The 23,146-nt window shown below is 38.1% G+C and overlaps 3 protein-coding genes across 3 annotated transcripts in view; all 3 read right to left on the minus strand.

The window, feature by feature from the left end:
* The window catches only part of LOC115622103 (lachesin), a gene marked incomplete at its 3' end in the record, with an annotated part of 60,423 nt that overhangs the window by 33,477 nt on the left and 3,800 nt on the right, over positions 1 to 23,146 (minus strand). The window contains exon 2 of the mRNA XM_030515945.1: positions 8,823 to 8,897. Within this exon, the coding sequence (XP_030371805.1) occupies positions 8,823 to 8,897 (75 nt within the window). The remainder of the gene's footprint in view (positions 1 to 8,822; positions 8,898 to 23,146) is intronic.
* Positions 15,772 to 17,140, minus strand: LOC115622105 (scoloptoxin SSD43-like). The gene is made up of 3 exons (XM_030515947.1): positions 17,005 to 17,140; positions 16,554 to 16,948; positions 15,772 to 16,476 (listed from the first exon to the last, which is right to left on the minus strand). Exons 1-3 carry the CDS (start codon positions 17,122 to 17,124, stop codon positions 16,161 to 16,163), a joined length of 831 nt encoding a protein of 276 aa, XP_030371807.1. The 5' UTR covers positions 17,125 to 17,140; the 3' UTR covers positions 15,772 to 16,160.
* On the minus strand, positions 18,032 to 19,209 carry LOC115622104 (venom allergen 5-like). The gene is made up of 3 exons (XM_030515946.1): positions 19,062 to 19,209; positions 18,607 to 19,007; positions 18,032 to 18,542 (listed from the first exon to the last, which is right to left on the minus strand). Exons 1-3 carry the CDS (start codon positions 19,182 to 19,184, stop codon positions 18,122 to 18,124), a joined length of 945 nt encoding a protein of 314 aa, XP_030371806.1. The 5' UTR covers positions 19,185 to 19,209; the 3' UTR covers positions 18,032 to 18,121.

A 23,146-nucleotide genomic window follows, 5' to 3' on the forward strand; every position in this document is an offset into this window, starting at 1 on the left:
AGCGAAACTAAAATGTCAACAAAACCAAAAAAGAAATGTTGTTGTTGTCTGCACGTCAACAAAACTATTGCTGCAGCTTAAGATATAGGTACAACAAACCCAAAAGCGAAAAACTAAAAATTAAACCTAAAAAAATAAATATAGCGAAACGGTAACGATCAAAAACCAAAAGTCTATGATTTCACGCTTAACCAACAGCATATGTAGAGATTCTTATCAGTGTTTATCAGCCTGTGTACGTATGTGTCTGCTTCCCAAAGCGGGGTAAGAGGAAAGAACACTGGTGTTTGTCGTAAGAACAACAACGCCAAACTCAACGCAAGCCAACGCTTGGCCGGTATGACGGTGTTATTCTGATGCCAAACCTACGTGACCTTGTCTTCATTATGAGCCGTGGCCAGGCGGCAATTACAGAAAATTAACCCAGCCTGTATTCCTAAGCACCCCATAACGCAAACAAAAAGTCTTTAGAAACCAATGATATTGAACTTTTTTACTATTTGAATGCCTACATTATCCGTGGTCAGTAGTCAGCTCTTAAAGCCGATCGTACTGAATTCCTATGCGTCTAATTGCAGAAACTCATATAATAAAAATAGAAAAAGGAATTGGTATCGCTTTAATTCCTATCAGCCGTGGCCTGCTGACATTTCAAAGAAACTATTCACCAGTATTCCTATGCGTCTGACAGTCACCAAAGCGGTACACAAGAAAGGACAGAAGAAATGGTTATAGATATACAGTGTCATTGCAATTTAAACAGTAGCCGTGGTCAGGCGTACCCTCTGTAGAGAACCAATCCCCTGCAGTCCAATGCGTCTAACTGCTAAATATACCTAAATGACGTTAAAAGAGATTTATTTTTCCTTACGATAGTTGCAATTAAAAGAAAACATAGCGATAACGATAAACAAAAATGTAGCTAAACTACAAAAGGGAAAAAGAAATTTAATTGCGACTAACGTACGAGAAGCTATTGTTGGAAAAGACTAAAGATTTTACTGCAGAAAAGAATAAAAAGTGTATCAGTCATATTTATGTTCTTGTGAAGCCTAACATTTGAAAGCCAAAAATACGAAATAAAATTGACAACTAAAAGTTGGGCTCCACACGTTGGGCGCCAAAATAATAAATGAAATTATAACTGTAACGGGTATAGGACATATCCCAGTAGAGTAGGCGAGATGGTGTGTGTATGTTGGAGAGCGCACGCTATATGTTCCGGCTCGGGCTCGTCGGCTAGTGGGTGGTGTTCGAGGTCTCTCCAATCATACGGCCTTTCATTAAGCTTATTATTTAAAGTTAAAGCGTGCTGTGGGGAAGCCAAAAAAAAAACCGGTAAAGATATACATGAATATGACTAACAAAAGGATCGCGGGTTGGCAGACCACGTAACACAAGTGAACACACCTCTGGTATTCCCCTGATGGTGTTGAGGAAGTATTGGCCCACCCATCCTTGGTCATTTATATCCAAAAACAATTATGCAAATGACCCCTTTGAACCTCTACATGCTGTGGCTAGCGGAAATCAATGTTAGGCGGAATTTAAGCGAACATTATAAACTTTTTATTAAAAACTAAAATCATAATTTTCAAGGAATTCCAAAAAAAAGTGACCGTACATTAACCGATAATAGAAATCTAAAGCTAATTATCACTGGATTCGTAGCCAGTAGCAGAATAGGTAAACATATGACTGCCTTAAAATACTAGTGTAAATATAAATTGAGCAAGGTGAGTAAAGCAACGGCTTGGCTGTAAGAGATGGTTAATAATTGAAATGGATCGTAATATAATAGGAAAAAAATTTGATGTAAGAGAAAGTGTTGATATTTAAAGTGTTATAAATTCTTGCATCGCTTTTTTTTTTTTTTGTAAAGATTGGCCATAAATTTAAGTAAGTAATGACCGCAATCAAGTATAACGTTATTACGGTGATTTAAAAAAAAATAATAATAATGCGGAAATTAGACTTTACATGGCCAGCAGGCAGACATATGACGCATATGAACAGGTGTTTTATTTATTTTTTTTTTTTGTTTTTGTACGCGTGCTCTTCTGCATGAAAGTAAATAAAATTCAAACGGTTCTACTTACAGTTGTCGTCCAACGTCGAAAGATCTTTCCGTTGAGGCGCTCTGCATAGGCTCGTTGCTGCTTACATGCACATTAATTATGATTTTTAATTTGTTTGTAAAATTTTATGTTGAAATTTTGGTTTTAAAAACATGCACTTTTCATACCTTCACTTGTCGCCATGCTTAATAAAATTTTATTTCGAAACGTATAGTCAAAGGGGTTTTTATTTGTTGTTTTGCCTTTTTTTTTTGTTGCCTTCTCTTTTCTTTTTTTTCTCTTTGGTTTTCACTTATTTCTTTTTTTTCCCTCTCTACACACCCGGCCGTGCTGCTTTGCTCACATCGGATATAGATCAATTTAAGTATAAGGCCGTATACGACCCAAAAAAAAAGAATATAAGACGAAAGAATAGAAAAAAAATAAATGCCTAGTTCTCTCGGTTGCACTTTTTTTGTTGTTTTTGCAGGGCCCACATTTGTGTATAGTTTTACATATATATAGTTTTTATAATTTTTTTTTTTTTTTTTACGCAGGCCCTCTTCACTAAAGCCACCTGGGGCTTCGCCACCTTTTCGGTGCACGGAAACGCAACAAAAAAAACAGGTGCCCTAGCTTAAGCCGACGACCGTCATATCGGATATGATCCACGCAACTGAGGCGGTGATTCTTTTCGCCGTTCCAGTGGCCTGAGCGAAGCGCCGATCTCGTTTCTAGCACGCCTCCTTCTCCCGTGCACTTCCCTTTTCCTAGTCGTCGCTCTAGCAAGTGCCCATCAAAGCGATAAGCAAAGGTTAATGCCCTTTATGGGGATTGGACTTTTTATTAAGTGCCAATTCCGATATCCGGAAGTGGCACCAGGCAGAATTCCTTTTGCTAACACAATTGAAGTGAAAGATTACTGCAAATTCTCCAAATTTGTTGCAGCAGGCTTAACGCTTTGGCCCAGCCGAATTTGAAACGGACTATAGGTTATACTATATGTATGACCATATATTTGCCAGCCAGAGTATATTGGGCACAACCTGCTCCCATGCGATCTTCAAGCGAAAAGAAAGTATCCGGATGCCGAGGCTACGCAAGAAAACTTTTCTTTGCGGAAATTGCTTCACCCCCTCTTCTGACAATCTCCCTTTGACAGGTCAAGGTTGAAGAAAGGGCCACTGACAACTAGCAAATATTGCCACTGAGCAATACTGAAAATAACCCATAGGTGGCCGATAGCCGTGCGGCTGCAGAAAATAATTTTTTTTTGTACATATATAAAAACAATTATGGAAAATTTGTTTGTTTCGTCTGCTAAGGCAAGAATAATAAAAAATGCGATCATAGGCAGTTGGCGCTAAGACGAATCGCCAATTCAAACCGTAACTAAACAAGCAGTGCGTAAACATAAATAGCCAATGAACTGCTTGACTAAGGGAATGCAATTTAATTTACGATATTCGCCGCCAGCGTCGTTACAGAAGCCATGGAGCAAAAGATGTACTCAGTGGCTGTGTTTATGGATATTAAACAAGCTTTTGATAGAGTGTGGCATGATGGTCTCCTCTGCAAATTGAAAGGCATGCTAACTCCTCAATTGTTTCAACTCATCGAAAGCTTTCTAAGGGACAGAAGCTTCAGAGTTGCTGTTGATGGAGTGAAATCCACGAGGCGCTCAATTTGTGCAGGAGTGCCCCAAGGCAGTGTTCTCGGTCCTACCCTGTATACATTATTTACTGCTGATATGCCTGCACCGCAAGAGATCATTGGAGTATACGAGGATGACGCACTAATAGCTACTTACGCAGACGACACTGCGGTGCTTACCAGAAGCAGAGATATCGATGTAGCTTCGGAAGCCTTACAGCAGTATGTAAGTAGTTTCGAGAAGTGGGCTCTGAATTGGAACATTGGTATCAACGCCAGCAAGTGTGCGAATGTCACATTTACAACAAGGCCGTCGTCATGCGGAGATATCACAATGTTGGGGTCCACGCTCAGTCATACAAATTCGCACAAATATCTTGGTGTAATTCTGGACAGAAGACTCAACTTCAGCAGGCATACAACAATGGTCAAGCGATCGGTCATGGCGAAAGCCGGAAAGATGGCATGGCTGCTTGCACCATGCAACAAGCTGTCCCTGCACAGTAAGGTGACAGTATATAAGTCCATATTAAGTCCAATATGGAAGTATGCGCTACCAATTTATGGCATTGCCGCTGCTTCAAACCTAAACAAAATAAGAGTTGCGCAAGCTAAAATACTCAGAAAAATATGCAACGCTCCCTGGTATATGCGCACTAGGGACATCGAAAGAGACTTATGTGTCCCCAAGGTTGGCGATGTCATTCAAATGCACGCAAGCAATTACGAGAAGCGACTCGGCAGTCACCCCAACGCACTAGCGAGGCGGCTCCTGTCCAAACCTAAGAAGAGAAGACTGAAGAAGTGCCATCCAAAGGATCTCCCCACAAGAGCCCTTGTATAAAATACATAGTATATATCATAAAATATAATCATTTTTCATGTAAAACATTGTAAATATTGTATATATGTACATAGATATAAGTGCGTCCTATAGATGCTTACTATAGACAACTTTTGTATTCCCTAACTTTCAACTAGCTTAAGCTGCCATATTGGTAGTAGAAAACTAGTTTAATAAATTGTATATATGTAAAAAAAAAAAAAAAAAAAAAAAAAAAAAAAAAAAAAAAAAAGATGTTTATTGATGTGGTTATAAGTCCCATTTATGCACAGTTATGTGAGCGGACATTAAGGGGTATTTCCAAAAAAAGCCAGTGATGTTACGAAAAAACGCCTCGTCGTCTGGTGTGTCACGCACAAAAATATGCAATGGAAGAGAAGAAGAAAGCAGCTGCCCCCTCAGATTGTGTATGAGTGTGTGTGTGTGTGTGTGTTCTTGTCGTCATGTTGATTGTCGACGTTGTCGCCGCTGTTTCCTAATCTCTGCACAACATCACGCTGTGCGCCGCTTAATACTCTTCAGCTTCACTGATGGGTTATACTGTGCTAAGCGCTTAAGTTTGTATCATTTTCAGAATTATAATGTTAACAGGAGAGTATATCTATGAAGCTTTCACTATAACAATTACAGACCGATAATACGTTAGTTTCAGAATGCTACAGTCACAGAAAAATATAATGTAATTTTCTGGACTGATTCTGCTTCAATTTATGGACTTTTTTTTTATTAAGTTGTGGATTTTGAATTCATTAATCGATCTCCAACTTAAAATCGAGTTTAAAATTGCCGCTGGTCTATTTTCTATAAAAACAATTTAGATTATTTACGTTTGCGAAGAAATTAACAACTACTCGAGAGCTGTAAAAATGAATCTGGTCTTCTAAGAATTTGCATCCTTAAAGCCTTTTAAAGGGACATTCCAATTTACTTTAATTGATACACTCTAATCTAATAGTCTTGTGAGCTTAAAATCAACATTCATGACTTACAGGGAATAACTTAAATTTGAATCAAATAAAGGAACTATATAGTTTCCTTCTGCAAGTTTATATACTAATCATATATAGATATAGGTTTTTTAATCTTTTGTCATTACTTTTTCACCAATAATTTACCATGGAACAGATAGTACGTTAAGTCCCACAGATAAGAAATACAACGTTGGATTTTAAAATAAAACGATGTTATTTTCTCTAATTGCGTCTTTATTAGTTTTGAAACCACACCCTTGGGTATTTTATAGATGTTCCATAATTGCTAGCTTTTTTGATACTATTTGATAAACAAACTATTTGAAAAGTTTCGGCTTAATGTGGACAACCATCTATAGCTGTCACAGATACAACAATAAAGAAGCGTCAAGAGAAAAACCAATTATTATTTTGTTATTCAACATTTAGAATAGGGTATGCAACTTTGACATAGCCATGGACATCTGTTTGAGTCGTTTTGTTTTGAATTCAGTGAAGCGATTACACAACGCCCTGAAGTATGCCTCACTAGATAATAATAATGGGGCATGGGCACTGGCACTGGCAATGGCAGAGTGCTTAGGCAACCCGGCTTGAGTTCACAACGGTTTGTTTGCTAATAAGCTCGATTACGCACCACCCCAGCTCCTATCCCAGACTTCTTCCCAGCCCCCGCTGTCCACGGCCTATTTGTTGTCGCCGGCACGTCAATAAAAATTTTGGGTAAATGCGCTTATTATAAGTCGCCCCTGACTGCTGCCGCCTCTGGCTGCCTGGCAGCTCGTCCTGTCTGTTGATTGCTGACTGCTTTGCTGTCGGCTTTTGCCTACTCACTTGATTTGTCCCGCTTTATTGATATCTGTGTATGTGTGTGTGTGTGTGTGGGGGAATGCGTGCGAGTGTGTGTGGGAGTGTGTGTTTTTATGGCATACTTTTTGGCGCGTTCGTGTGTAAATATGTGAGAATTTGTTACACATTTTTGTGTTTTTTTTTGTGTTTTTTGCCTCGTAATGCCAACGCTTCATGCTTGGCTGCTTGGGTGTGATTGTTTAGTGGATTTATGGGCACATGAAATTAGGATTTAATGTGCATATGTTTTCTGCCTTGAGTGGATTTATTGCATATCCCGGCAAATATCCTTTTGCTGTGTACTTAACATAATTTTTATGATGTATGAGCCATACGGCGAAGCGCCATTTAGGCCTCTGTCTTCGGTTATTGCTAACACAAAGCGTTTCGCCGCGTCTCCAGGCGGCTTAACTCTGAATAGGCTTAGCTCCAGCGACTGCATTCTCATGAAGGTGTTGTCTAGTGCTCGTGCTACAAATAATGCCGATTCACATTAAGTCTAGGCTTAGATGTGCCTGTCTTTCAGCCGCTAAGCTCGTGTATGTCTCTCTTCGCTCTCTAGCGTAGCTTTACAAATTCGATAATAGAGTTGTTGCAGAACGAAGAAACCATACCAATAGAAACTTCCAGCAAACTCGAATATATATTTCGATGAAAGTTATGCGAGACAAAATTAAGATAATGGCTTAAGTGACGTGGCAAAAGTTAATTAAATAAATAATAAATACAACCAGAACGATATCAATTACATAGCAGGAAATGGCCCCAAACCAACAATTATGAAATGCTTTTGCAATAAATATAAATCATTTATTTGCTACCACTGGATGGAAACAAATCCACATTGGTGTCTTGAAACAAATTATTTGAAAAATGTGAAAATGAATAAACGAGCAATAAAACATCAAATGCGAATTTACTGTAATTTGTAGCCAATTTAAAAGTACTTAATTAAGAAACAAATTAAATTCGACGTTCCCACACCTCAAAAATATTCATATAACAATATATAATTCTTTATTAAAAAAAATATATTGGGTAATACGTGAAAAATGAAATGAAATTGATAAATAAAACAGCAAGCGAAGTCCTGAATTTATTTCGACCCGTTGTTCCTTGATGGAGTAGTAGGAATAAATTTATAAATTAAAATATATTCATATAGTTAAGTATAACACGTTTTTCAACAAATTTGTTAAGTTGTTTACTTATTGCTTTTAGCTGTTTTGATGTTTGTCTCTCTCAAACAAAGTAGAATTGAAATAATATTGACCCCCAACTCTTATAAAACATTTGGTTTTTAAATAAAATACAAAAAGCCAACTTAATTGCATATGTTATTTATATTTACTTATTTAGAACATCAAACACACACAGTTCACAAATTTGTTTGCTGGCCAAAATATGCTCACACGTCCTTGTACTGGTGTATTCAACATTTACCAAAATATCTCATACAAGAGTCTTGAATAATTATTGAGAGATACGATTACGACACGACTTACTATGTTGCCTCTCATTTGTAAGAAATATTCAATTTGCATTGCAAGTCTATTTGGTTGGTTCACCAAAAATATTGGCTTGCTTGAGTGTCAATTGTGAGCCAGAAATATTCAGAATAGTTTTGTTGCATTCTCTCGTCTACGAAAAATTCATAATTTATTTTGGGCATTAGGGCTAAGCCAAAGGAGCCTGATGGACTGCTTTGAGTTCATATAAGGCCACTTCATATTGCTTGCTCTAGTTGCTTCTGCTGCTATTAAACTTGGCTTTAAACTCACTTTATTAAGTTAACTCAACTTTCCGGCATTTTAGCTTAATAAGTACAACAACAGCAACAACAACATTAACAAGAAGAGCTACAGCTACAGCAAGAACGAAAGCCAAATGGCGCTATTTAAATGCTAAACAACTCTATTAAGTTGCACCACACACGCACACACACACTCACACATCTCAGCGCACACACACACACATATAAGTACACACACTTGTATGAAAGGGCAGCTTCGCAGCTTTGTGTATGTGTGTGTGCGTGTGTGTGTGTGTGTCTCGAACCTCAGCACGTTTCAAATACAATTTACAATAAATAAAATTTAAAAGCGAGGCAAAAATGCTGCGACAAGCAAGACTGACTGGCTGACTGGCTGGCTGACTGACTGACTGGCTGAGAAACGGAGAGAGGGATAGGCAGAGGGACGGACAGGGGGAACAACTTAATGGCGCCTAGCAGTAGGCAACAGTCGACGAAATGAGCACGTGACGTTGGGGAAAAGCATGAAACTCATATGTGTGTACAGCATGTGGGATTCTTCGTACCGACTCGCGTCTGTATATGGAAATTCAAAATGCCTTTCCTTTGGCAGTTTCTGTTGCTGTTGCTGTTGCCGGTATTTGTATTTGTATTTGGGTTGGCGTTTGGGTTTGGGTTTTGCTTAGTTGGCTTACCTTTCTCTGGTATCACATTGACGGCCGTATCATCGCGAATGTCTTCTAGCAGCTCCTCCTTATTTTGCATTTCCGCTGTTGTTGACGCAGCAGCAGCACCGATTTTTTCCAAGTTCAGTTGACAGACACAGTTGAGGCATGAAACGAGTCGATCAAACATACAGTATAGCGAGTAAGACCGGAAAAGAGAGAGAAAGAGAAACATACAAGTATGGCATTAGAGTGTTACAGCTAATATTGGCTTACTTAGATTTGGTGTAAATTGAATTTGCGGCACATTTGCTTTGGGAAACTCGCCTAGGTCTTTCACTTTTGGATGCCTATACAACGCCCGGTACCTCAACGTTTCGCTTGGCACGTTTCGAGAGGAAAACTAAAGCCCGAGAAACACAAAACCCAAAAAACCATGCCGCACACAACACGCATGGAAAAACAACAGCAACAAATGCGCAAAGTGCAACCACAGTGCTAGCCACATGCTTTGCCACCAGCTGCAGATGCCGCTTTCCTCGACTCTCTTTCCCTCTGAGCTGACTAGCTGCATTTTTCCAATATTTTGGCCCATTTCTCCAATCCCTTCTTAACGGACTGTTTGGTATTTTTAGCCCCAGTCCCAAATGAAGCTGCACAAAATGCATAATACTCAGACTCCTCGCTCCTTTTCAGATGTGCTATGCCATAGAGGCCATATAAAAGAATTGGCCAAATAGATTTATGCTTACAAATGTTGGCTAGAAATTTGAAAACATTTGGCAACTTTTCCCCACCCAATACTGTACAGAAATGAGTGCTTTCAAATGTCAATTTTTGAATCCCTTTTTAAGCTAATTTATAGAATTTCTTGACAATTTAAAGAGTAATCTACTTAATTAGCAATACAGCGTGAACAAAATATACAAATCATTGGAATTGTGGTTACTATTTTTATTCAGATATATCATAAATGTGGGAAAGGGTGTGGAACGTAGTGCCAACAGCCCTCCAAATTCACTATATGCATAAAGAATAGATGAAGTTGAACGATGAGAGGAGGAGTCGAAAAGAAAATGTGAAACAAGGCGGTTGCATATAAAAGAAGAAAGACGAAACGACGCTGTTATTCAACTAAATAATTCAATTAAACAATTTCTTGTACTACAAATATATTCATTAAAACTATTAAAACATATTAATTTGGAGCCTTGGATCCTTTATTTCCATTAAAAGTATCCCAGGTCCCACATAAATATGAATTTCTCAATAAGGCAACTACTCTTCTATATAAAGGAGTTGAGCTACTCCCACAATTGATAGTAAAAGGCGCAGTGCCTTATCCTTTCGCTTTTGTAAGACTCTCCATTTATTGATATAACAGTAATTCTTAATAAGGTCCGTACTGTGTTTTGTTGGAAATAAAAGTATTTCTATTTTGAAAAGTACAGCGTTATAATATTTTGTTTAGGCAATATTCTAGCAATCTATATTCTTAAATCTATATAAAGATGCAGTGCAATATTTACACGATTGTCGATTTGTTTAAGTGGAATTTTGCAGCAATTCCATAGATTTGTAGCGCATATTTCCATAGTGGGTTCAGAATGGACTTTTAAATTGTCACCTTACTGAACAGAGCAGCCACACACACATTTTGTTTTTTGAAATAGTTAAATCCGTAAGCCTTTCACGTACAAGAAATAAAATAGCTAGATGCGTGCAAAAAGCTAATAATCTGGATAAGCTGACGACTATGATGTTCTAGATGTGCGAATTCGGCATCACGCATTTATGTATTATTTCATATTTTCGTGCTGCTGTTGTTGGCACCACAAGCTCGGAGAAGGCAAGCCCTATAGGTTGGTGTGGAAAGATATTCATCTCAGTGTTTCAAATCAAATGGTGCAGCGCGCATTTAAGGGATAGGCTGCACAGCTTTAAACACCTATTGCCCAAGAAATCCTAACAGGTTCAACATACTGGTCAACAAGGAGGATGAGGAACAATTAATCAGTATCTCAAACAGACCCCCCTATGGCAGGGGCAGCTAGTATTACCCTAATAGTTAAGGCTGTACGAAACACTCGTAATTTTCGTCGCAAGAAGCCAGTTTGCAACAAGTGCTTAGGCGATCAGGCCAGTGACTCCAAATTGTGTGCATTACACCCGAGTCACAAAAGTATACGCGCGAATCGGGGTGAAGATCATATTTCAAAGCCATTTAAAGAATGCAAGGTCAGAATTGAGCTGGTCAAGAAGCTTAATCGAGATGCAATATTTTCCAAAGATGGATCATTTGAATTTGGTGTTAGATCTAATACTAGATATAATTTACATATAATTTAGATACTGACTGACTCTCCTCAATTAAAAGTACTGTTTAGTTTTTCCCGGGAAATGTGTATTTTTAAAACCCAATGCTATCGCAGGACCGTTAATTTGCTGCATTCGTGACTTATTAGTGCCTGCTGGCAGCCTTTTCTCTATTTTCGTGGTCACGTCGAGCGACCACTGTCTTCAAATCACGTCAGGCAATGAAGTTAAAAAACTTTGAAAAACTTTCGCAACTCTTTATTTTTATGTCCTGCCAACTTCTTCTTATGCCGGCAGGCAGCACGTAACTTTCTGTGCAAGCCGGGGTCCTGGCAACAGTTGCGCCTTATCCCTTTTGAACGCGTATGAGCGCACAACAAAAGAAACAGGAAGGAAAATGCATCCAAAAGACAGAACCACATGCCATGTTAAATGAGGGAGGGGCGGGCTCCGAAAAATGCAACTGAAAATATTACTCAAGTCATGGCTGTCAAGTCGAGCGCAAAAGTTGTTGCTGTTGATATTGAAAGTTTATGCTTCGGCTGCTGCATTGCGTTTGTTTGCGGCTGCATTTGATGTTTGGTTTTCTGGGCTTCCTCGCCCTTTGCTGGTCCCCTATGCTCCTGGGTCCTACAATATTGAAATGCTGTACGATATCGAATTTATTGCATACTTTTGTGCGTCGCTGGAACCACAAAATTTGAGCTTGCCTTTCCAGCCAGCTGTGACATTTGCACAAAGTCAATTCGGAGAAGCAAAGGCAATGAAATGGGAATGAAATGCATATGCCCCAAGCTTCTAAATAAAGCAATGCATGGAAGAATATACCGAATCGATCGAAACTTGAAATGTTTCGAGGTAAAAGTATAAGTCTGCTTACATATAAATATGTACATATTTTCAAAGGAATTTATCTTCTTTTTTTGGGAATAGAACAAATTTCTAAATTCAAGTTGATGGTTTACACAGAGCTTGGTAGTTATAATTAAATAAAAATAAATTGAAAATTAAATGAAATTACAATTTATTGTACAAATTAAAAGCCTATCAAATCCAGAAGGCTGAATACTCAAGTTAATTTTTAGTTATTATTTTGTCTTTGGTCATTTCTATTAAATAAGTACGTCTTTGTGCTGTCAACAAAATGTTTGTTTGGGAAGCTGGCTAGAAGGAAAATGTAAAACATAAAATCTAATTGAAACTTTGGGTTTTGCGAAGTGTTACTTTTGCTTATTTGGCATTGGCTTTTGAACTTTCTTTTCATAACATGTTTATATTGCCTTTGCCATTGCCCTGGTCGATGTTGTTGCTATTATTATTTTCCTTCTGTGGCTGCTTATGCTCCAATTACACTGCACATTCATTGATGCGGCTTTGCATTTCATTTGTAGTTGTTCTTGCGATTCACTCGCCTTGGCATTCAATCCACTTCACTGGTTGAATTCGAATTCATTTGCCTTATTGAAGTGCCTGCACGCATGCGAGTACTGTTACTGGGACCTGGCCCCCAATAAATATTTGGCTTTATTTTTGTCTGCCTGCTCAAAAATGTGCCACTTTGGCATGAAAGTAAGTAAAAATCAATACTACAGCGTTCGTTTACTTTAGTAAATAACACATGCCATATATGTATTAGACACTGTGTGTGTATTTGCATTTAAATTCAGAAATGTGGCAGCTAATTGAAAACTTATGGCAAGAATAAACAAATGTTGAAATAAGTAAAGAATACCTAAGTGTTTTTAATGCCCAATCAAGAAATTACAGAGAATAATAATTTAAAGTTCGTTGCTAATCACTTTAAGTATTTTAAGCAAAGCCGCATTTATTGGGAATTTGAATCATTTGAATTTGTGGCCTTTTCCTCAACAATATAACCATATTAGAATGCAGTTCAACAGCCCTGCTCCTTAAAGACGAGTACGTTTTCAATACCGTTGAGAATGCCGTTTACAAATATTTCTACATAATGGTATTTGTGAAATACGCATAACTTGAATTTTGTAATTAGTTTGTTGTTTGTATTACTTATTCGATGCACTTTTTTTTGAGGGCCAGAAAAAGGATTAGCTCTCCCTCAGCACCCTCAATAAAAATGTAAGATTCACATTTAATTGTGGGAAATTATTGCAGAGATTCTTACTTCCTTTTACATAATCAGCTTTGACTAATATAGTAGTATTTAATGCTCAGCTCACAAAAATTACGACATTTTATTGATAAGCCCGCCAGATGATGTTGAAGAATGATTCCATGATTTCTCATTTATATCAGACATTTGTGGATCGCTCTTTTAAAATAATGGTCGACACATCCCTAGTTGTATCTAAGCTCTGTAAAGCTACCACTAGTAGTCTAAACTAATATTGATCTGAAAACTGTTCCCTCTTAGCAGAACATATTGTTACAAAATTTCAAAGCAACCACTCAATTAACGGTTTAATCAATAGCCGATCTAATGATAAGCAGTTTTTAATAGGGAGTTACTAAGAAAATAGGTTTTGATAATACTAAGAAGAGGCAGGAAAACTATACCTACTCTCTATAGTATTTCAAAGCAAACACTTTAAAGGGATACTATAAGGATTTCTGTGTCTTTTCCCTCCAGCTACGTGCCCACCGCTGCCTACAGAATAAAAAAAAAAAAATAACAAAATAAATGGTTGGTTTTTCGGTGCACCTGGAAAATGTATGCCTGTCTTAGAAGCGACTGAATTTCAATCTCCAGTTGCATTAAAATTCAGCAAATCTCAAGAGAATAAGCAGCAACATGTAATAACATAAATCATCCGTATAAACCATAGTTTTATGGACTCTGCCACTAGAATAACTTCACATTATTCAGCGCCTTAAGTCCCCCATGAAACCACAAACAAAGCATATCATTTATAAGTACTAGTATATAAACCCCTCTATGCTTTCACTATTCAGGCCCCACTCCGGCAGCTGCTCAGTTGATTTGCCTCGAGGCAGAGCTGCGTTTGTGTCATTCATGAAAAAAGAACGCTTCGATTCGACCTCAAAACTTCATTAGCTAAAAAGCACGCGCCAAATTAAAACGACAAAAACAACAAACGTACTCGTGAGAACAAAACACAAAAAAGAGGAGAAAAGTACAGAAGGAAAATGGAAGAAAGGGAGCAGGAGCGTGCATGCCGTGCGCCATAAATTTCACGGTGGCAAAATAAATGTAAAGTAAATGGCGCTAATTCAAAGTAGATTTATTTATTATGCCATTTTTCGTGCGATGTGCGTCGGCAGCGCGCCAAGAAATATGCTTTAAATTCCAAAAAAGACGCTGTACCCTCTGTTGCTTTTGTTGTTGTTGCTGTTTGTGATGCTAGTAGACAATGAGATAAGTTTAGAAGTGGGGCCAAAGCAAAAAATAAACAAATAACAACAGCAAGAATAGGAAAGTGAAATGCTTCCAAGCGCCAGCGAGCAAAAAACAAACAATCCAATGAATACACTTGTATATGTATGTGTATGTGTATAAAGGATATTACCAAATAGAAAGAGAAACTTGTGGCAAGCTTTTAGGCAACAGAAACTCTTACACACACACACAGTCGCTTGGAATTTCTGCTGTGGGTGTTTGTGTTTGTGTCTGCGGGTGTTTCTCACGAATTTTAATTTACGCTTCTTGCGGCGCTTTTGTGAGCGCGTGAGCCCCTCTTTGAGAAGCGACACACCTGCTGCGAAACTCAGACATACTCGTACTGCTCTTGATTTTCGACTATTGCGTCTTCCTCTTAGGCCCGCTACGTTCCGTCTCGCCTGTCAACAGCTGCCGTCAACGCCACAGAGTTAAGCCAATTTTCGCAGCCGTGCCTCGACATTGTCGATGATTTATTAGCCAAGTCGCAGACAGACCAGACAACGTGGGAGAGCGAAGTGGGGGGAGCGTGGGGCAGTGGGAAGACAGCTGAAGCTTAACCATAAGCCCTGTAATATCCCCCTTGCCGTTTTTGTCTCAAACTGTTTACAAGCTCGTCTATGATTTTTAAGTGTTGTTCTTAGCCTAATGAGACCAATTAAACGCATTAGCATAAATTTGCGCTGATCCCGCCCCAACTGACGCTTATTGTTTAGCCGCCGTAAAATTATGTTATTCGACTTAAGAGGCTCCTGAATATTCCTGGGCGGCATCGTCGAATGAAATACAAATACATTAATACAAGTATAGCGGTATCATTAACACATTTCATTGATTGTCCATTCAAATTAACTAAGAGATTGAAAATTAAAAAGCAATAATTTAGTGGCATACGAAGCTCTGTTTGCCGTACAAAGGCAATAGCCGGTTAGGCGAAAGATAATGCAACCAAAGCATGTAAGTCATATTCCTATATACTTGTATAGAATATTTCTATCTTGATCCTTCAAAAATATTTCATGCCATTATATTGGAAATATTTTTATATATATATCAATACGATTTAACATTTAAGTTAAAAGATTTTTGAGAAATGCAGTTAATTTTAACCTAGTATTACTCTAACTCTATCTAAGTTCTCCATTCTATACGTCTCTTTTAACATATATAAAGCTACACAAACATGCCAAAGAAAAGTGTATTTACAAGTATGTCCTGTGCAAAAACTTACATTTATTTTTTTAATTTCACGTTTCCCACTTGATATGAAAAGTTGTTCTCTTTTCTTATTATTATACAAGTAATTCTGGCAGGCTAAATTTTATTTATAAATTATTTATAATTATATATGTATAATTTAAAAAATAAAGAATGCAAACTAAATTGTACTTTATGAATATGTTGGAGATAAATGTCTATCCAGAGGTGATAGAAAAGGATTCAGGCAAAACATTACTGCCACTAGACATTAAAAATAACTCTAACAACAAATTTTCTTAAAGTCTGAAAAACTATTTAGAGCCGTAGACGTAAGGAGACATTTAGTAATATCCAGAGAATACTTGCTTTATACATCCTAAGGTAATATTGTAAAGTTTTATATGCGATTTAAATATTGGGGGCCTTCCGGATTACAATTATTTTTAACAAATAAGTGATATCTTACAAATATTTAGCTATACTCCAATACCCCATATTTCGACGTCGAATTCATCGGACGATTCACCACTAACACAACGTGTTTTGTAACCACAGCCCTCTATATCCTCCTTTGAACTGCATAAATAGTTGTAGTCCTTATGTACACCCCATAAACACTTCATTCCGGCATGCTTTGCAACTTCGTAGGTAAGTTGGCATCGATCTCTGCTACATCCATAGACGCAGTACATCAGCTGGACAGTGGTACCCTCGTGAAAGTATCTGGAAATTGCACAGCCGACTGCGTCGTTGAATCCAAATATCAGTTGAAGAAAATGTCCAATTTCCTTTCTGCCATTCGTAAAATAAATATAAGATGCGGGTACACAGTTTCAAATACACGGTTTCTTCTTCCTTCTCTCACTTACCCCTCCTGCCCTATACCAGTATCTAAACTACTGATAGTGGTGTACCTATACTGATAATACCATGCCTTAATCTGTGCACGTATAATTTTTACTTCGTCTTGCTCGCCAGTAAATACGTTATAAGCCGAGTTATAGCCAGGATCCGAATATTCGTTAGTTGCTAAGCACTGTTTAACATCTTGGATACCGCAGCGCTTTACCAAGACCTCAGCTACAAAGGCCAGCTCTGAATTCCACTTCAGAGCCAACATAAATCCTGCGGGAGGCAAGCCATGCAGCTTGCCACTGGCCACAAGGTTTCGATACGCATTATGTTCTCTTAGAATTAGATCCTGGCTGCTGCTCGATATGGTCACCAAATACTCATCACTACCGCAATCATCCCAATTCCAATCCTGCACATAAGAATTACTTCCATCATTGTATAATTAAATCAAAGGGAACAACTTACTACATTTCCGCAAGCCAAGTGTTTCAAAGCATCCTCACACAGCTTTTTATGGCAAAAGTCTATTTCCTCTGGTTCCCCCTGCGCCAACACCAAAACCAGAAAAGTGAACAGTCGCTCCATTAGCTACTGCTGCCACAATTTTACAACTACATCTGAAGATTTTAATAGAGTCTCTGCTTTCTCGATAATTCCCAAGACGTATCCAATGAGTCAATTCGTTATACATGGCCGCCAATTGGCAACACTATGTGCCTGAGTATATTTTATCGTAGCATTCCTATGTTGGTTAATATATGATCAAAATAGTTAATGCGAGATTTGTAAAATCGTGTATAAATAATTTCGGGATCAAGCGCTCCAATTTTGAGTACAACGTGGAGTGAATTCAGCATAGATAGGAAAGCAAACCCATAAAGCGCGCTTTAGAAATTCGAAATACTTTTGCACATTCGACGAATTATATGAACCTTTTTCTTTCGTTAAGAGTACTCTAGATTTTTAGATTCAAATGTATTTTTATATTGTTGAGAAAAACATCAAGAGAGGAAAATACCCTGGACCCAAATAAATTTCAATAGCAGAAGAAAAAAGAATAAGACCGCCGTGTTTGCAGTTTGTGTGCGCAGGAGAGAAAGTTACATTTCTTAGCATAGGCCGAATTGAAACAGACGAATATATATTAGTTACGTATTCAAAGTTTGGATTATGTAGCTTTGACAGCCAGTGTCAGGACAAAGGGAACTTCCAATCACAATACTTTCCACTAACTACTATATGTCGAATAGATTCTACAAATAATAAATTAATTGAGTGCAATAATTCTAAAAATTCCACGGCACTTCTCAAATTGATTCCACAAAGAAAATTTTGTTTTCTCAATATACAAATTTGAACTATAATTATTTACAAATATTCGGATGCAAAACTAATGGCAGAAGGGAGGAGATATTTTCTTTTTCAACTTCTAGGAAAGTAGGAGACACAGTCTTTTGGGACCTTTTGAATTGGAATTTAAATAACACACACATACACATACACGTATTTCTGTAATGCTCACACAATACACTCTCTCATATTTGAATACAAGATAAATTAATAAATACAAGAATTTTGTACTTTATTCTAAGAGCGATTCCCAATCGTCAGAGTCTTCCGAATACATCGCCTCCTGCTGCTGCTGGGGCCTCTTCCTCCTTTTGGATGGGATTGGAATCGGGTCTTGCGACAAATCCACATCGTGGTTTGAACTCATATAATCTTCATATAAATATGGCACTTCACAATATTCGTTATATTCACAGTTCTCCACAAATTCAGCTTTACTGCACAAAAATTTAAATTCGTAATCTATACCAGTTCTACATCCGTCCGCAGCTCGCCTTCCAAGAATATAAGTGAATCCGCATCCAAATCTGTTACATCCATAGACGCAGTACATCATTTGCACGGTTTTCCTCTTCGTAGAGAATCTGACAATTGCGCAGCCGATTGCATTGGAGTATCCAAATATCAGTTGAAGAAAATGTGAAATGTCTTTTCTGGCATGCGTAAATTAAATAGATGATAGTTTTCGATTAATCGGCTTTTCCTCCTCTCACTTACCCTCCAGAACCTTCACCAGTGGCTAAGCTCCTGACAGTGGTGTATCTATACCGGTTATACCAAGATCTAATCTGTGCACGTATAATTTTCAGTTCGTCCTGTTCGCCATTAAATATGTTGAAGGCCGCGTTGTAGCCAGGCATTGAAAACCTGTTGGTTGCTAAGCAAAACTCATAGTCTGGTCTTTTTAAGGTGCAGGTTTTTGCCTTCAGCTCAGCTATCGTGGCCAGCTCTGTATCCCAACTGAAAGCAATCATATATCCAGACTTTGGCAGTCCCCGCAGCTTTCCACTTGCCACAGTGTTCCTGTACACATTATGCTCTCGTACAATTAAATCCCTTGTGCTTGGTGATAATTTTAAAAGCACAGCATCATCACCGCATATTTGAGTATCAAAGCCCTGTTAATAACAATTACTGCCATCATCATGATAGTAGCAAATGGATGATCTTACATGAATATAGCAAGCAATATGATATTCTTCTTCATCACACAGGTCGGCTTCTTGGCGACAATGGTAATTCGACGCCGCGCAACCTCCCAGCACCAATAGGAAAATAGTGACAAGTCGCTCCATTAACTTCCGCTGTCCTTATCATGACAACCTCAACTGAACATTTAAATGTAGACTCCTCTTCTATGTACATATTTATCTCAACCATAAGCCGTATCGAACTAAGCAATTCGTTATAGATTGTTTCCAATTCGCAACACCACAAAGAGTAAGCGTAGTATTATTTCTATTGTATAATCTCAATCATTGATAGGCGATTACTGAAAGCGTATGTATTTTCGCCCGGGAAGTTCAGATGGTACTTTTTTTACACTCTGTGCATGCAATGTACAAGAGTATATTAGGTTTCCGGATCAGCTTGTTTCGTTATTGAAATGAATCTAACAATTTCGCAGCCGACTACATCACTGAATCCAAATAAGTGTCATTGGAAGAAAATGTGTGTATTTCCATTGATGGTCTTACCCGTTTCTAAGCTGCTGGCAGTGGTGTACTTATACTGACTATGCCACACCCTAATCTGGGCATGCATGATTTTTAATTCGTCTTGCTCTCCAGGAGAATTAATTGTTTTGATGATGCATTAAGTATATGCAGCTCGGAGTAATCCATTCAGCTTGCCACTTGCCACAGAGTGTCGGTACGTTTTATGCTCCGTCAAAATTAAATTTCGAATGCTGGAAGAAGTGGCCACATAGTTGTAAGAGTTACCACGAGCTTCCTCATCCCAATCCTGCCCATAAAACTTGCTACCTTCATATATTTGTTGCAAATGAAACAACTTACAGAAATTACGCAAGCCACATGATAGCCATCCTTGCATTTTCCTTCAAGAAATGGAAATGGAATTAAGCATTTCCAAATCATTAGTTTATCCCAAAATCAACATTTCCTTTACACCATGGTGGCTGGTAATACCGTCCATAGTGCCGAGTGGAAGCGTTTGAAGAAGTCAGAAGAGAAGACAATACTGAAAATCGCGTTCCTTTTGTTTCCTGTTCATTTTGGTGTTTTAATAATCGCACAATCTATCCTATCCTATCCTTAGTTTATAATATTGACTTCATTTTAAATATTTGTGTTTCTAAAATAGTTGCTTTTGTCTGTCTGTCTGTCTGCCTGCTTTGTAAGTTAGTTTTTAATCCAATTTGGCCGACGCACTACGTCCATTGATTATCGAACTTAAAGAGGCAGCGTACGTGAGAAGCCACCGATAGAATGAGTTGATGATGAGGTGAATAGTTTCGAAACTGAGCAGTCGAAACTACTGTCACGTGCTCGGCTTTAAGAGTTTTCTGACCATACATTGTTGCTTGCCAGCAGGAACTTTGGCTGCAGATCGAGCTCCAGTTACCAGTTTTCGGCGTTTGTGCAACCTCATGTGTTGTGCCAGCAGACAACTCTGTATTTTTACTTGCAGTTTAAATTAGCAAGGTAAATTTAGTGTTAAAATTTCAGCTGGCTGCTGGCTGCTGACTGCTTGCCGTTTTGGTGTCATGTGTCAGGCCAGAAAGTTGTTTTCGTTGCTTCCCAAATTGTGGCACAACTTTACCATTTTGCATTTATTAAGCTGCCAGACTCGTTACGTTTGTGGTTTTCATTTAGCAAAAGCCACTGCTGTTGCTGCTCCCAGTGCTCTAAGAAGTTTTGCTAATTGAGTTGTGCATTTAGTTTTGCATACCATTTGCTATCATACAAATATTTTTGATATGTTGGTCAAGCCTTGACAAGACGAGTGAGAAAGTCATAAGTAAAATGCGCCCGCAGGCAGCGGGCTAATAAGAAATATAAGCACAAATATAAATGAAACTACAAAGGGAAGAAACCTGCCGGGCAGCTTCAAAAGGTAAAAAAAAAACAAACAATAGCAACAAATAAAGCAGCGGGCCAACGTGAAATTATGTTAAAACAAACATTTGCCAGAAGCAATGGCGAAAGCAACAAAAAGCACAGCAGCCAACAAAGGCATGAAGCAGCAACAAAAACATACAAATTACGAAATCAACAACAAAGATCTAAAATTGTTCGGCCGTGCTGGCCAATTTACACCCTTCACATCGTAACTTTATTAACCAAAAGGTGTACATTTTCGAAGTTTACTCTGCCGTTTGCAAAGCCTCTTTATACCAACTTTACAAACTGCAGTAACAGATTTACATGTCTTGAAGATTTTTAAAGATTTTCTTTACTTTACCATTTGATTTGTTCTACGTGAATACTCTGGTATCTTATTTTTAAAACACGCAAATCTAACATAGAAATTCAAATAGAACTTTACTAAAATAGACATATAGATTAAAAATGAATGAAGCTTGAAACACCATTAAAAACCAAACAAATATCATAGGTTGTGCTATAAATAAATATATGTAAATATATGTAAACATTATAGAACTAGATAAACTGTGAAATGGGTAGTAGTATATGATAATAATATCTCTTAAATAAAATAATCAAAAATAAAAACTTTAACAAAATGTCCAACACAGATCAATGTACTCCTTCATTTAAACTGAAGGGTATAAAAACCAAACACACACATAAACACACACACACACACATACCATAACAGGCTCAAAAGCCAACAAGAGCGTCGCGCGTTGTGCTGTGATTGCTGCGACTGCCTCGGTGGCCCGCACACCGCACCACGCCCCTGCCCGGTCTTGTATGCTAAACAAAGCGGAGGAAAAAGTGTTGCATACTTTTAGCTGCAACTCGAGCGCGCCATGTGGAAGATGCGGCATGAAATACAAAAAGCCACACACACACACACACACAACAATGGCCAAATGCCTGTGGGCAGAGCGAGACAGCAACCGAAGTGTGTGAGTGAAACGGCGGTGGAGAGAGAAAGCGAGAGCGAGAGCGAGAGAGTGGAAGCCGTCGGGCAGACAACGGCAGAAAATGTTGCAGTCAGTTGGGAAATTGTTGAAAAATTGTCAAACAATTGCCGCTGCAGCAAGGGAATGCGTGCGAATATGTGTGTATTTATACATATGTGTGTATGCAAGCCTGTGTGTGTGTGTGTGTTGCTGGATAACTGTGACTTTGTGTGTGCAGAGCAAAAAATACGCAACAAATGCTCACACAGCAGTTAAATGTAATCATAGAGAAATTTAATTTGACAGCACCAAAGCAAAATGTAAAAGCAAGAATGAAAGGCATCCGATGTTTGCAACCAAAAGGCAAGCTGCCAGGTATGGCTTTTCAGGTAACAGGCTACACTATAGTATATGGCATATCCACATGCATACGATAACAAAGAGTGCGGCGGAAAAGGCTTTTCTCATCACAACAGTATCAAATCGTTTCTCATGCAGGCAGACAAAATCGCGGGTCTTATCTGCTTTAGATTTTATATTTCACAATCCCTGAAAATAGTTCCTTCAAAATAGCCATAAAGCCTTCAAATATAGTATGTTCCAAAAGTATCACACTTGTAGCGTTTTGGGACACATTTATTGAGCAGAGAACTTAATTTTCTGCAGAGAGTGGGTTCGTCAGGATTTAAAAAAAGCCATAGCTGCGTCTTTTCGCCTTCGAGTATTATTTCTAACTAAACTATAAAATATCCTTGGTGCAATCATTAATAATAAATCCAAATTGTGGCCCAGCCCCCTATAATTGGGATATGTGGTAGGATACTTGGCAATATATAGTAAATGAATGAATGATAAGGTAAGTGTATAAAATAATGGTGGAATCTTACTGATAATTTCGCTATGTCGCTATGTTCTTTGCAATTTATTTTCTTGTACTCGCGCTTTCGCGTTTTAGTCAACGTTGCAATTAGAGCTGTCTTCACAATCTTGAATCAATTGTTAATTTTCAATTTCATCTGCTACGGCTTTAGAAAACCCTCCATACGGTAGTCTCTCTCTTTCTCTCTCCCTCTCTCGCTCTTAGCATTATTTGAGTCACACAGATTCCGCCTTATCCATTCCTTCTTTTCTTTATAAGTTGAATGTTCAACGCAAAGTATAAATTTGTGTGGCCAGCCAAAACAAACCTTAAACACTCAATCG

This window comes from Scaptodrosophila lebanonensis, unplaced genomic scaffold (assembly GCF_003285725.1).
Source record: "Scaptodrosophila lebanonensis strain 11010-0011.00,11010-0021.00 unplaced genomic scaffold, SlebRS2 tig00000042-arrow-arrow-pilon, whole genome shotgun sequence".
Lineage (NCBI taxonomy): Eukaryota > Metazoa > Arthropoda > Insecta > Diptera > Drosophilidae > Scaptodrosophila > Scaptodrosophila lebanonensis.

What these genes read in the sequence shown, in the direction of transcription:
- LOC115622104 (XM_030515946.1), bottom strand. Translation starts at nt 19,184, where the DNA reads ATGGAGCGACTTGTCACTATTTTCCTATTGGTGCTGGGAGGTTGCGCG. An exon ending in ATATTGCTTGCTATATTCAT is followed by an intron (nt 19,008 to 19,061) that starts GTAAGATCATCC and finishes TGTTATTAACAG; the next exon opens with GGCTTTGATACTCAAATATG. An exon ending in ACTGGTGAAGGTTCTGGAGG is followed by an intron (nt 18,543 to 18,606) that starts GTAAGTGAGAGG and finishes TACGCATGCCAG; the next exon opens with AAAAGACATTTCACATTTTC.
- LOC115622105 (XM_030515947.1), bottom strand. Translation starts at nt 17,124, where the DNA reads ATGGAGCGACTGTTCACTTTTCTGGTTTTGGTGTTGGCGCAGGGGGAA. An exon ending in ACTTGGCTTGCGGAAATGTA is followed by an intron (nt 16,949 to 17,004) that starts GTAAGTTGTTCC and finishes TCTTATGTGCAG; the next exon opens with GATTGGAATTGGGATGATTG. An exon ending in ACTGGTATAGGGCAGGAGGG is followed by an intron (nt 16,477 to 16,553) that starts GTAAGTGAGAGA and finishes TACGAATGGCAG; the next exon opens with AAAGGAAATTGGACATTTTC.